Genomic DNA, 15,050 nt, shown 5'->3' on the forward strand with positions numbered 1-15,050 from the left:
TATTGTATTTTCTAAACCTATAAAATAAGTGACATCAGCTCACTTTTCTTATCCATTCTCAGCTTATTGGTAAATACTGTAAGCAATACCTTACAATGTGCTAGGAGTCTGACCACTCCAGGCTGTTATCAGTGAGATTATTGTGATTGTTTTCTAGCTCACTGCTTTTGTTTTCACACACTACAGTCTGTTCCCAACACATGTACATATACATAAACACAAACACATGTGCCAGAATGTTCCCTCAGGTTTGCAGTTCCTGAACACTTTACCATTAGACGCAAAGTTTTGGCATCAAGGCGTCATCTTAAAGGAACCTGCTTCTCAAAGCCCCAACCCTCTGCCTTGCTGCTTATGCTCATTTCCTGCCTGTTGCTAGAATCTCATTGCTGGGCTCTCAGCCTGCAGTTGTTCTTTCTGTAACCCAGTCTCCATCAGTCTTCTCTAAATTACTGAGTGAATTACTGAATTGGCCATGCAATTGACTTGCATCAGAAAACCTCACCATTTGCTGGCAACACACTCCAACAGCTAGTTTAACTCTATTTGTTCCACTTATACTCAGTGTGCTAGCAATTTTACTACTAATCCAAACACAAGTTTGAAAATGTTTACCCTTCAAGCCCAACTGAGATGTTACTTTCTTTGTGAAGGCTTCCCTGATACCTCCCATTGCCAACTGTAGCAAGTCTAGTTTCTTCAACTTTGGTTCATGGTATTTTGCTTCTTCTCCTAGCATAGAACTTATATATAATTGAGACAAGATACCAAGAACTATTACTTGCCAGGAGTTTTAATCTCTTTGGAGATGGGGGAATCTGTTTTAAAATTTATCTGTGTACCCCCATTAGCTTAGCCCAGAGACTGATTTATATTACTGTTTGTTAAATGCTGTATTTTAAGACTTGACTGTTTAAAATATTTCCATAATAAACTAATGCCTGATCAAGACCCCAATTTCAGATGACTTTCATTCTGAAGGTCTACATATTAGCTGGATTTTCCTCACATTAGGTATTTCATGGCAGTCTTCGTGACCAGTATAACTTAAAGTGTGAAACCTCTTTGAGTTCCCCATTTGTTCACCCATGAACTAGACCAAGTGGATACAACCGTGGGAAAGCACACAGAGCTTCTGCCATATTGCTCCTTCCCTCTGCTTTCCTTATTGTTGGAACACATTTCTTTTCTCACTAGACTTAGTTTAACTTTCACTGAGGCCTTGATTCTAGCCAGCAAGTGTAGCTCACAGGAAACATCCATATAACTCAAGCAGGCTTATTCTAGATATTTTCTCCATTAAGGAGATTCTCTCAAGATTAATTCTCAATCTAGCTTGTCACAGGGGAATATTCTTGTCACAGTTTCACCTGAGAGAAACACTTGCGAACTAATCCCAGATTCCCCACAGGTGGGCAAAGGTGATGACAAAACATGACATCTATCTGTGGTCCCTGGGTCGCCTCCAAGGCCATCAGCCCAACCCCTAATAGGAATTTATTTTTAGTGTGCTTCAGAATCACTTGGCAGACTTCTTTAAAACAAACAGTAGGACCCCACCCCCAGAATTTCTGATTCAGCGGGCTTTGGGGAATAGGGCATGATTTTTCATTTCTAAATGGTTTCCAGGTGATAGACATTAATTTTGCCTCTCAGGATCACACTTTGAGAACTGCCCCGAGGGATTCTTAAGTATGGCTTCATGTTAAAAAAATGGCAACTGGGGAGCTCTTAAACTTAATGTTCAGGCAATACAAGAAAAATTTAGCTCTTTAGGGATAGATCGCAGGACTCAGTCTTTAGAAACAGCAACAACAAAAACCCTTAAGAAACTGCAATGTGCTGCCAGTGTGAGAAACGGGGCCCTACAGAATTAACGCTCTCCTTTGTGCCCTGTTAAAGTGTATGCTCAAGAAAATCACTCTTAGGGGAACTGAGACTGTACTGTAACAGGAGTGAAAGAAAATCCTTCCCTTTGCCTTCCAACGGTTTGCTGAGATGAACAGACAATTTGTAGATTAATAGAAGACATTTATTTAACCATGAACTTCCATAATGTAAGAATTTACTGAGGGAAGATTCAACAACCCAGGGTGAACTATCCATTTCTCTGCTTAGGCATGGATAGTTCTGAAGAAGCCTTATTGGACAAAGGTGCTATTTAAGAACAATAGATTGGAGAATCCAAACAAAATCTATTGGGCTTTCTTAGCTTCTCTGCACCATATTTTTTCCTCTAAGGTAAGGTACAGAATTCCTTCAGATTGTGTGTGAGGGTATCTTATAATTTGACCTCAAAGGTGACTCCAAGCAGAAAGGCAGCAAAAGGCTGGAGTAGCATTTTATTTTTGGTTTTGCCGTTATGGGCTTGCCTTTGGGTAAAGGTGTTCCCATTTGTTTAATGTGTCTTGGGCAAGAGAAATTGTACTGTCTGCGGCTTGCCTTACAGGGAGAAAGTAAAGGACAGGAGGTCAGAGGGCAATTTTGCTACTGAAGTTTTTACTGTGTAGAACTTGCCTTCTTAGAAGCAAATAGGATCAAGATGTGGGGAGTGCTGGGAACTGCGCTTTTACAGGCATTAAAAGGCAAGCTGCGTTTTGAGAATGTGTGATGTTTGCAAATCACTTGCTTAGGAGTTTGGAGGGTTAAAAATCTGGTTCAAATGAGGCAAATGTGCTATCATCTTATTTTGCCCCTGACTCCCAAGATCTACCTAAGGAAAGTAAAAAATAGGGTCCCATTCAAAGATGAAAATAGCTGAGCCGCAAAGCCTAGAGCAGTGTGGCTGAGGGTGTTGCGAGGTCCTGTTTGGCATGGAGTTAAGTAAGAGTGCAAACTTTTGGATGTATGGCAAAATAGAGAACCAAGACTGGCCCAGAGAAGGAATCTTGGCAGACTCTAGTCTAGGCTGCCTTCTGCAAACTCACTCACTTGCTCCATCAGGCAAAGCACCTTTAAGTACCGTATTTGTATAGCAACAGCATTAGCACCAGGGGGGAAGGTTGAAGCCTCAGCCTAATTTTTCTATGCGTGGAACCTGCTTCATTTGTAGCATCTGGGGCTTCAGGTTGGTCCTCTGCTCCAGGATTGGAGATCACACTTAGCCGAAATCTATTCCCAAGGCGCTTGGTCACTCGTAAATCAATTCCAGCTGCTTAAGTCTGATCTGTTGCCTGAGCATTCCGACTTCTTGTGTCCTGTTTACACAGAACAGCCAGTGCAATTTCTCTTTATGAATTATGCTTATATAAGACCGCCCTGGAGACTTCAGAACTACACTAAATGTCAACTGCTTTAAGAATGCTTCCCTGTGAACTTTCCAAATCCTACAGAACTTGCTCCAAGAAAACGCTATTTCCCAAACTGTCCAGAAGTCGTCTTCCCCTCTTTTCTTTCACTAACTGTACATTTTACTAGTAATACTTGGGAAGAGAAAATCCCCATTAAAAAAAAGAGAGAGAGAAATATTAATCAGTGAGGGACAGAGATCTTTCCTCGACTGGTTCACTTTCCAGGATGCCACGAAGTCTTCCACGAGCGCGAAGGGGCCAAACCATGGGCAGGGCGCTGGATCGGAAGCGGGGCAGCAGGGACTCGAACCGCCGCGCACACGGGACGCCACAGCACCCTCTCATTTGTCTACAGATCTGTCACAGGCGCTCTCTGTGGCTGAGACCTTTCATTTTATACCTACTTCTGGCAACCAAGATGTGCAGCAGCCCTCACAGCCGCCACTCCGGCGTCGGTGCAACCTGCGACGCCCGGAACGAGAATCTACGGGACGCGGCCAGCCTCATTCTACTTCCGTTTCCGGTCTGCAGGCTCCGCCTTAGAGGAAACTCGGTTCTCCCAAGGGAGTTAGGGGGTGGGACTTCGCGCGAGGCGCGCAGGCGCACTGTGGCGGCTGAAATGGCGCTGTCCTGCAACCTGAACAAGTATCTTCTGCTGTTGGCGCAGGAGCACCTGGAGTTTCGCCTTCCTGTGAGTGCTCAACGCGCTTTGCAGTTTCCTACCGGCCGACTGCACGGTGCGGGTTGGGGTGAGAGCGGAGGCGAGCTGCAAAGGCTTAGGGCTTGCCTCCAGGTGGGGGGCGGACCACGCGCCCTCAGTCCTTGGGCAGCGGAGGAAGCTTGAGACAGTGGGCAGAGGAGTGTGATAGGAGTGTGGAATCCACCCCGGGGACCTTGCTGCGCACGCCATGCCTTTCTCTGCACGCACACCGAGGCCGGTGAGCGGCAGGTGCAGGTGGGAGTCCTCCCCTTCATCTGGCTGAGCCCAAGGGCGTCCGTCCCGGTCTTGTTTCAGGTGTCGCTGTGTGTGGCGCGAGCTCGGTGGAGGGGCTCCACAGAGGAGGGAGAGGTGGGACAGCGAGTTTTAGTCCTTCCAAGAGAACGTGCCGGTCCCCACTATAGCTAGGACAGTCCGAGCCTCCAGCAGTTGACTGTTGAGGCTAAGGGCTTCGGGTTATACAGTAAGTGCCTTGAGTAAGCGCAAGGAAGGAGACTGGGATATGTGAGCGCAGAAAGGAGGACAGTGGAATCTACCTGAGCTTCGGATGCTGGCCTCTTTCTGGGCTCCGAGAGAGCATGGCACGAGAGCTAAAGGATGTAGTGTCAGCAGGGCCTTGGAGAGAAATCAGCGAGTTAGCAGTGCACGCTGCTGGTGTTACTGACAGAGTGATAAAGGAGAGAGGTGGGGACTTAGAGAAGGGGTCAGCAAGGCAAAACATTGAATATACTGGAGGTTGGAAGTGGAACTTATTGAGGAGGTCTGAGGAGAGAACCGACCATATTTTTAAAAAATTGTTTATAAAATGCAGTGAACATATTTCACTCATTTCACAATACTAATTTAGGAGCGTAGTCATACTTTCCCCTCTGCCTCCTGCTGGCATTCCTCTCCTACCCTCCTCTTTTTTTTCTTTTCTTTTTCTAATGTTTACAATGGAAACTTTCACTTCTCTTCCCAGTCGCAGGCTTAATACTCCATTAGGAAAGGTATCAACACGTGGCATATAGAAAATGAAATAAATCAAAAAAATTGAAAAACGTGCAATTCCTCAGGAGTGTAGACAAAAGCTGTAAGCAATAGTCAAAACCCAGCGAGTCCGTGCTGCTCGTATATGTTACAGGGGTTTGGACCCCTGTGTGATAGCTATCATGGATTAGGGAAAACCAATGCAGAATCTGATTTTTTGAAATTAATTTGAAGCAGCAAGGAGAGCCGATTTGAGAGGGAGAAGACCTGGAACTGAGAGAGTAGCTACGGGTGTGCTGGTATTGTCTTGTTGGATTAAAAGTTGACCTTGGGCAAGCAGTAAGAGAATGGACTGGGAGAGTAATGGGAGGTAAGAGCACCAGGGCTGCACCCTCCCGCAGCCCCACTGCCCTTGTGGACCACCAGGCCTTCGACCTGACCATACCATGAGAACACAACAGCACCCAGTGCTCCTCAGGCCTGCAGTGGCTCCTTAGTGGTTATGTGCTGGGCCCCTTCTTCCTCATTACCTGGTCAGAGTGGTGATGGCAGTGGCCATGTATGTCCATCCAAAAGAGGAAACGGGTGGATCAGCTTCACTACCTGCTCCCGGTGTATAGCTACGGCCCAGCAGAGGAGCTGGACGAGCCTGAGCAGGAGATCCTCTCGGATGTCGGAGACCCTAAAGTCATCCATAGCTGGCATAGTGGATACCCACACAAGCAGGCACCTGTCTGGATGTCAAGACCCTGACCCACCAACCCAGCTTTTCAGGTCCTTGGGGTCCTGTGGCTCCATCCCTCCTCCAATCAGCCTCCCTGCCCTCCTCAAGCCCTGCAGCTGAAACCCCACACCCACCTGCAAGCACTCATGGGCACTTCTTCCCGGGGTGGAAAAGGAGCTAGGAGCCAACCTGGCCTCCTGTAGGTTAATCCCCACAAGGGCTTTGGGGCGATGGACCCAGATGTATACAATTCATCACAAAAAATGTTCTGTGGCAGAAAAAGATCATCACGGCTGGATTGTGGGTGGATATGGTACGTGAGCGCTGAGGATGGGGAGCACAGGTGTTTATAGTTTGTGCGTGTGTGTTGAGCGGACATGATGAGGGGCAGTGGACGTGAGCCTGTGCACAGAGCGTGGTCACGTGGGCAGTGGATTTCTGGGAATCTTGTGCATGTGAAGTTGTAACTCAGGGTCCAGAGATGCTGAATGAACTGAGTTCAGTGTCTTTGAATTTTGAATTTTAAGGGAAAGAAAGAGGAGGCTGTGAAAAAAACAGGCAAGTGTCAGAATAAAGAAATCAGGAAAAGTTTTAAGAAGCAGGAATCAATAGATATTGTTGAATACATGTAGTTTTTGGTTAGAAAAGAGGGAAGTGTTTACAGATACCTTTAATTAGATGAAAATTGCTTTGTGAATTTGGCTATGGCGGTTATATAGAACATTAGTGGAGAAAGCTAGGTTACTTGGGTTTACTAATCCCTAGAAAATAAGGCAAGGGAGACAGGCTAGATTTTTTTTTTTAAAGATTTATTTTTATTATTTTTTCATTGGAAAGGCAGATATACAGAGAGGAGAGACAGAGAGGAAGATCTTCCGTCCGATGATTCACTCCCCAAGTGAGCGCAATGGGCCGATACTATGCCGATCCGAAGCCAGGAGCCTCTTCCGGGTCTCCCACACGGGTGCAGGTTCCCAAAGCTTTGGGCCGTCCTCGACTGCTTTCCCAGGCCACAGGCAGGGAGCTGGAAGGGAAGCGGGGATCAGAACCGGCGCCCATATGGGATCCCGGGCGTGCAAGGCGAGGACTTTTAATCACTTGCGCCACCGCGCCGGGCCCTAGATTGTTTTTTAAAGGTTTACTTTGTATGTGAAAGGCAGAGTGAGTGAGAGAGAGAGAGAAAGAAAGAAATAGATAGCACTTCCATCCACTGGCTCACTTCCCAAATGGCTGGCTGGGCCAGGGCGAAGCTGGGAATTTGGAAGTCCATACAGGTCTCCCAAGTGGTTGGCAGGGACACAGATACCTGGGCCATCATCTACTGCTTTCCCAGGTGTAAGCAGGGTACTAGATCGAACCAGTGAGCCAACCCAGGGTAGAGTGCAACTAGAGTGTCGGAAGTGAAAGTAAGAGATTAGGTAATTGAGAAGGATCTGAGGTTAAGGGGGGACTGAGATATGTAGAAGTTAATCCTGAATATCCTTCCAGGCTAGGGAGTCGGGGAGAATGGCTTTAAAAGCCTATGAGGGATGTTTGTCCTTAAACAGGGTGAGAAAGGAAAAATCAGCATGAGACGGTGTGTTTGAGGGTCTGTATTGTAGGTAATGATTGAGCCCAGATTTTTTTTTTTCAGAGATAGAGGAACAGTAAATGGAGAAATGAAAATTGCCAGGGGACAAGACAAACTGTTGAGTAGAGAGGAATATTGGTGGTACAGCCATGCTGAAAATCAGCTAAAGGGGAGATGAGGTAACTGCCATGAGGCTGGGATTTTCTTCAGCCATGCTCTACTCATCGTTCTTAGGAGTTATGGGGGAAGATTGGGGCATTGATTCAGCATTACATCTTTGAGTTTCGTGCAGGGAGAAACAGTTTAATGAGGTCTTAATGTAGGAGATGTCCTGTGAGTGAAGAGTCCTGAAAACCACTTCTGTGAAAAACAAATACAGGTGCAAGGCTAACAGAGATATGCTTGGTGTGGGAGGCTGCAGTACTGGGCACAGAGGCTGGACAAGAATTGACAGTATCGTGCATGTTTTAGAAAGATAATCCAGAGAATCAGATAAAAAGTAGCACTTGGTTGACCCTGGAATGGAAGCAGAGGGAGCAAGGAGGATGGGCAGATGTTGCAAGGCAGTGCAGTGAGATGGGAATGGTTAGGCTACGTCTCCAGGATAATATCCCTAATGCTTGCTCATTTTACCTTTTTCTTCCCCTTTAGTTTCTTCTTAGTAATTTATCCTGGTGCTTGTTTAGTCTTGCAAAAGCTGAGTCCTGTTACACATACTCATTGTGCCAAGGATAGAACTTTGAGCTTGGCATTTGAAATCCACTATTGTGGGGTTCCCTGCTTTGTTCTCTCACCTTCCCCTGGCTCTCCAGATGGCACTGACTCCCCTCCATTCCTGAATGATGTCTCCTCATCTCTCTGCTTTGGCCTATAACTCCTGGAGCTCCCTGGCCTCTGGTTTGGCTATTCCATTCCTTGCCTTACGATCTGTTGATTTTTATATAGTCAGTGTTCCTCTGGATTTCTGACATGCTTGTGGACTTTGTTGCTTGTATTTACTCTTTACATCTGTGCGCTCCCATTTGTGGACTTCCCATGTGTACCTCTTACTTAGAATATCGTGCCAGATGTGGCATTTTAAAATTCATCTGGGGAGGTTCTCTGAGGCCAGGGGGAGTGTGCTTCTCTGGAAGAAGCTAGGCACACATGGGAGCATTGGCCATCCAGTGTCTAATGAACTCATTTTCAGGTATTAAGCTCTGTTTCCGTTGGATTCATGCATCCTTCAGGGGTATGGTGGCTGGCTGGCGGTTATCGGGCTGCCTTCCTTGTCATAGTTGGCACTGTATTCCTTTTTTTTCTCTAGCTCCAGTAAGCTCTAGATAGCTTATTTACCTTCATAGCTGCTTTTGGAATTGGTCAGTGTCACAGAGAGAAAGTGGAGTCCTGGTGGAATTTTGGTCTTCTCCTGGATCTTGGCCAGATAATTCTTGTCATGTTTCTGTGCCTTCAAGGTAGAGGTCCAGCATTTCTAGATTTCTTGTTTGTTTGTTTTCAGCAGGAAGCTGGCTCTTGTTCCTAACTACATAGTTTGACATTCTTCAAGGGAAGTCAGATATACGGAGAGGAAGAGAGACAGAGAGGAAGATCTTTTATCCATTGCTTCACTCCCCAAGGAGCTGCAATGGCTGGAGCTGAGCCAATCTGAAGCCAGGAGCCCAGAACCTCTTCTGGCTTTCCCACGCAGGTGCAGGGTCCCAAGGCTTTGGGCCATCCTGGACTGCTTTCCCAGGCCACAAGCAGGGAGCTGGACGGGAAGTGGGGCTGCTGGGATCCCGGAGCGTTCAAGGCAAGAACTTGAGACCCTAGGCTAGACACCTAGTTGTACTTTTGATAATTAATCAGGGCCAGTTTCACTTGGCAGCTGCCTTCCCCTAAAAGTAAAGGTTAGAACCTTGGTTTTATTGCCAGTTCTCAAGCAGTCTCAGTGGAAGAAAAAGTGGCTACAAGACATCCCAGATCTTGCCATGTTTTCATGTCCAGTGTTCAATATAAGTTTTTCTTATTACAGAAAGAGTCTCAACTGCAAAGTGTATTTGCCATTAGATGAATAAAAGTATTTAAAAAAATTATTTTTATTTGAAAAGCAGAGTTATAGAGAGGGAAGGACAGAGGGAGAGCAAGCGAGTGTGGGTATGATAGAGCAGTTTCATTTTCTGCTTCACTCCCCACATAGTTATCATGGCCAGAGCTGGGCCAATGAGGAGCCAGGAGCGTCTCCTGGGTGTCTCACATGGATGCGGGGGCCCACAGACTTGGGCCATTAGCAGAAACTGATTGGAAATGGAGTAGCCAGGACACACACCAACACCCATGTAGGATGCTGGTGCCATAGGTAGATGCTTAAGCTACTATGCCATGACGCCAGCCCTACCCAATGAATAAAAATCTTACATTTGCTGTTTCCCAAATAGGTAAGTTAATTTCTTAATGTTTTCCTTTCAAATAAGAAATTTGAATTATTTTATTTATTTGTTTTAAAAAAACATTTTTCTTTCTTTTTTTTTTTGTGAGAGAAAGACAGAGTTACAGAGAGATAGGGAGAGACAGAAGATGTTATTTTACACCCAATGGATCACTTTTTAGCTGGATACAGTGGCTGGGACTGGGCCCTATACTGAAGCCCACGTGCCCATGTCTCTTGCCTGACTGGTACAGGCCCAGGAGAGCTGTTGGACAAAAAGTGGAACTGTTGGGACATTAACTGATACCCACATGGGATGCTGGCACCTCAGGTGGAGGCTAACTTACTATTGCTGGTTTATTACAGTGTATTCAGATCAATGAGTTTGGATGATTCAGCTTGATTTAGTCAGGTGTTGTAAATGGAATGTTAATTTCCCAGTGTACTTTACTATAGAATGAACACCAAATCCCATGAGACCATGAAACTTCAACCTCATATATTTTTTTTACTGTATTAGATCTCTGCCCATCTTGTGTGCTGCCAGACTGCGGAGTCAGTGTATCTGAGGCGTGATCATCCTCATTCCCTTGCTAATAGTCTAGGTCCTGTGTTCTTCTCTCACCTCAGAAAGTTACATGAGGGAATTGGAGTCAAAGGAGTTAAATTTCTCATATAAAAAACACTGAATCTGTTTGCCATTGTGGGAACTTACAAAGAATAGAGGCTTCCTTAGTCCACAGTTTTGCAGGCTGAGAGTTAAGCTGGGAGGGTCGGGGATGCACCTGCTTTGTCTCTGGTGAGGACCCTGGTGATGGATGCCCTCACGGCAGTGGCAGTGTGTGGGCAGGAGATCCTGGGGTAAGACCAGGAGGGCAAGAGGAGGGCAGCTCTAGCTTTTTGTCACGAAGCTCCAGTTCTTAAAGCTTTCACCACCTCTTGATCCCACCACACTGGGGCCTAACCTTCGATGGGCTCCTTCAAAGTGTATTAGAACCATGACAGTGACTCAGCTAGTATTTGGGAAATCAGAAAAGCCTTACTCTGACACCCAAGACTCGTGATGTCATCTATTGAGATGTGTGTTATCCACACTGCAAAATAGCTGTTCCTTTATTGATTACTTATAGTCTGTGCTAATTCTTGGTCTGTCTGTATGACTAGACTGAATCCAGCCTTTTAAATACTAAGTTTTGAGACAGTGGTTTATTGCATAAGCAGAGCAATGATAAGAATAGAACTAGCTGCTGCTCCATTGGTGTCGATTTGGGTCACATTCTGACCCCAGGATGCTTGTGGCCCACTGTGCCCCTGATGTTACAGTTTGCCTTCTGGCTGGGAGGAGAGTGGCAGCAGCTGTTATATGTCCTCCATGCTGGAGTGAAGGTCTGCTGCTTTTATTTTTTTTTTCTCTTTTAAAAAATTGTATACATTTTATTTTTGATAATTTTTACATCTTTGATTAGGGTACGAAGGGCCAAGGGCTAGAGGAAAGTGGGTGAGAGAGAAGGGGAGAAGCCACACCCAGCTTCCCAACGAGCCCAGGGTTCCTGATGTGGGGCATACTCCAAGGGTTCTGCTCAAGTGGTTTTGATAGTTCAGCAGTTTTCTATTGCTGCCAGTCTTTCCACTCCAGTCACGATGAAATCTCTGCAGACTCCACTCACTGACTTAGTCCACTTAAAGACTGTTAGGCAGACACGTTTCTACAAATATTTTATTGAGCAGCATGTGACTCAGGGGACTCACTGGCCATGGGGAACCAGTGTCCCCTTACCCACCACGGGGAGAGCTCCAGGCAGGACATGGATGGCTCTGACCGGAGGCAGCAGGGGGCCAGGCGGGGGTGGGGAGGGTCACTTCTCTTGGGGTGCGTAGTTGAGCAGTTTCTTGATCAGGTCCACATGGAACAGCAGCGTGCACCGGCAGCAGTGTGCACCGGCAGCAGTAGTGCTTCAGGACCAGGGCATCCAGGGTGTCCCCTTCGGGGTACTCGGCCCTCAGTGGCTCCAGCTAGGGTACCCACATCTTGCCCATGACCTTGCAGCAGGTGTAGCAGTGCACCAGGAGGATCATGGCAGTGGCACTGTGGCTCTCTGGCTCTGAGCTCTACTAAGCTTCATTCAACACACGGACTACTGACTTGCTGCTTTTATTTAAGGGAATTCTTTATTAGTGACACAAATCATAGAATTTGTAGAGTCATTCTGTGTTTATCAGTATGGTGATTGCTTTAAAGAATGTGTATGTGTTAATTCAACTGATGGCAATACTTTATGCATGGTGTCTTTGAAGTAACTGTTTTGTTGGTTCTCTTTCTAGTTCTGTAGGTCTCTTCAGAAAGGAAACTAAATTAACTTGTGCTTCATGAATCCACAGTAATGTTTCTTAGTTTAACAAACATCCCAAAATTGTTTTAAATATTGCATTTTAAATAATTGTCAGATTTGTTCATTTGAAATTGTTTCTTTCTTTTTGAAAATTGGGGCAATTCCTGATTAAGCCTTTTAACAATGTTCCTGTTGCTTGGATTTTTCAGAAATTACTTGATTGTGTTGTTACAATAGCATTCTTTTTTTTGGGGGGGGGGGACTCTGAGTTAAAATTATCTGTTGAAGTGTAAATGGCCCAAGTAACTTATCAGCCCACTCTGTTTATTTTTAAAATCATATTATGGCCCGATGTGATAGCGTAGTGATTAAAGTCCTTGCCTTGCACGTACCGGGATCCCATATGGGCGCTGGTGCTAATCCCAGCAGCCCTGCTTCCTATCCAGCTCCCTGCTTGTGGCCTGGGAAAGCAGTCGAGGACGGCCCAAAGCTTTGGGACCCTGCACCCGCGTGGGAGACCCGGAAGAAGCTCCTGGTTCCTGGCTTTGGATTGGTTCAGCTCCAGCCATTGCGGCCACTTGGGGGAGTGAATCATCAGATGGAAGATCTTCCTCTCTAGCTCTCTTCTCTGAATATCTGCCTTTCCAATAAAAATAAATAAATCTTTTTAAAAAAATCATATTAGGTCTGCCTTTCTAGTAGGCTGGGTTCCTTGTGTTAAAATGTGTTCCTTTTGTGATCTTTTCAATATAGGAAATAAAGTCTTTGCTTTCACTTTTTGGTGGCCACTTCTCCAGCAGTCAGGAAACTTATGGGAAGGTAAGTTGGATTTTTACTAAACCCAATATGGTACACTTATAGGTAGAACCTTGTGTTTGAGAATAAATGGCCATCTTAGATTTGTATTTGTGTGATTACTTGCTCTGTCCAGAAAGAATGGAATAATGTGATTTGAGAAAATTGTGGTGCTGGAAATTTATATTTATTCCTATTGTTTACTTATTTTCATTTTTTTTTTTAATTTCATTTTATGACACTGTTTCATAGGCTCTGGGTTCCCCCAACCCCTCTAAAAAGCCCTCCCCCCGTGTTGGATTCCTCCATATTGTTACAGTAGTGCAGTTCATAACCAGTCATGATTCCTTCATTGTGGCCATGGACCATGCAGGGAGTCCAGCATCTTATTGTCCAGATAAATTCAACAGTTTCATTGGGAAACCAGCCCTGGTCTGAAAGTAGAGCTGGCAGAATATTATCCGCTCCAGTGAAAAGCCACTACACAACTTTAACAACAATTTATAACATCATGCAGTTAATTGACATGGTATTGAGTGACCAGTATGTTAGAAAATGCAAGTTCTTAACCACATCCTGTGACTGCTTCATTGACATTTCAATTTTGGTTTATACAGAACCAGGTGCTATATACCTTAAAATGGTTATAGGGTACTCTTCAGCTGTTTTGTGTCTGTTTTCATGTTTATATTTAGCAGTTTATAGTATTGAAGTGTGATTTTTACTGAACTTGGTGAATTTTAGGATAGTCCAAACAGGCTTATACGTCTAACAAGCCATATGTTAACGATTGAGGCTCAGAACAGTTTTAGGAGGGGTGTGCAGAGAAATCTTCACTACCTTAGTGAGGAGTAACTGATCTTTGTGTCCCATCTAGTAAAGTAGATGTGAGTCCAAGCTGACTGTTTCCTGTCTGTTCTAAGCTTTCCTTATTGGTCTCTATCTATCTGATCTAATTTTTGGGGTGCTCCAGAGCAACCCTGATGGTCATTGCTGGAAGGGTGGAGATTCAAAGTTGGAACTAAGTAAGGACCAGAGAAAGCTCCTCTCCCGAGTCCCGAAGGAAGTTTACTGTACTTCTGTTTCTGAGGACTGAGCTCCTGGCTGTTCTTCCGATGACATTCGTTTTAATTCAAAATTATGCCATAATTTGTAAATTTGTCTTTTCACTGAAAAAAATGATTGTCTTCTCTTGGTGATGTATAGAAATTGAGTGTCCGTCAGATGAAAGGCTTGGGACCAAAGTGTTTCAGATTTTGATTTTGGTGGTTTGGAAATACCTATATTTAAATAATGAGGTAGTTTGGACATTGAAGCTAAGTCTGACACAAAGTTGATTTATGTTTCCCATACACCTAATGTGCACTGCTTGAGGGTAACTTTACACTGTGCTTCAGGGCGCCTTTATTGCCTGTGAGCCGTGCAGAAGGTCAGGGATGGAATTGCCTGCTTGCAACATAAACGTCGTGTAAGCACTATGAGATTTTAGATGTTTCAGATCCTGGAGTTTGGAGTTAGGGATGCTCAAATTTAGCTTTGAATTTAGATTCAAATTTAGAATTTGGTTGGATTTCAGGTTTATATCATGGATCTTTTCTTATTTAATTTTAAGATTTGTTTTACTTTTATTTGAAAAGTGGAATTACAGAAAGAAGAGAGAGAGAGCAAGAGAGCGAGAGCGAATGGGAGAGAGATGTTCCATCTGCTGGTCCAAGTGGCTGGATTGGCCAGAGGTGGGCTGGTTGGAAGCTAGAAGCCAGGAACTTCTTGCAGGTCTCCCGAGTCTTTGGGTTCAGGGGCTCAAGGACTTGACCTATTCTCTTCTGCTCTCCCAGGTCATAAGCATGGAGCTTAAGTATAGGAAATGGAGCAACCAGGCATTGAACTAGCACCCATAAGGGATGTTGGGACTGCAGGCAGAGACTTAGCCTACCACACCATGGTGCTGGCCTCCATGAATCTTTTAAACTTTGACATTGTGTGTGGTGTAAAATTGTGAGTCTGTCAGCTTTATGTGAGCATTTTATCAGTATGCAAAAGAAGTTTAGAAAATAAAAAATATCATTCAAAAACCTTTTTGACAAGTTGTAATTTAGGCATTCTGCCCTCTAGTGTTTTTGTGAGGTACTTTTTCCACTTGTGGTCCCAAGGATTCATCACTAACATAGTTGTACAATATTGTTTGCTGCTTCCATAAGTTATCCATTTAGGTTGCCTTTTTGTTTTTCTTAAGGCAAGTAATATTAAGAT

General features: G+C 44.8%; 1 protein-coding gene across 3 annotated transcripts in view; it reads left to right on the forward strand.

The window, feature by feature from the left end:
• Positions 1–3,875: 3,875 nt before the first annotated feature.
• Positions 3,876–15,050, forward strand: part of TRMT11 (tRNA methyltransferase 11 homolog) — a 58,452-nt gene continuing 47,277 nt past the window's right edge. Inside the window, exons 1-3 of one of the 3 annotated variants that reach the window (XM_040965192.1) lie at positions 3,892–3,981; positions 11,998–12,005; positions 12,803–12,824. In XM_040965192.1, the coding sequence (XP_040821126.1) occupies positions 3,910–3,981; positions 11,998–12,005; positions 12,803–12,824 (102 nt within the window). In that variant the 5' untranslated portion in view covers positions 3,892–3,909. Of the gene's footprint in view, positions 3,982–11,997; positions 12,006–12,758; positions 12,825–15,050 lie in introns of all 3 variants that reach the window. The other 2 variants (XM_040965191.1, XM_040965193.1) reach the window with 2 other exon arrangements.

Source organism: Ochotona curzoniae, unplaced genomic scaffold, assembly GCF_017591425.1.
Source record: "Ochotona curzoniae isolate NIBS_2020 unplaced genomic scaffold, NIBS_Ocur_1.0 scaffold_3890, whole genome shotgun sequence".
Taxonomy (NCBI): domain Eukaryota; kingdom Metazoa; phylum Chordata; class Mammalia; order Lagomorpha; family Ochotonidae; genus Ochotona; species Ochotona curzoniae.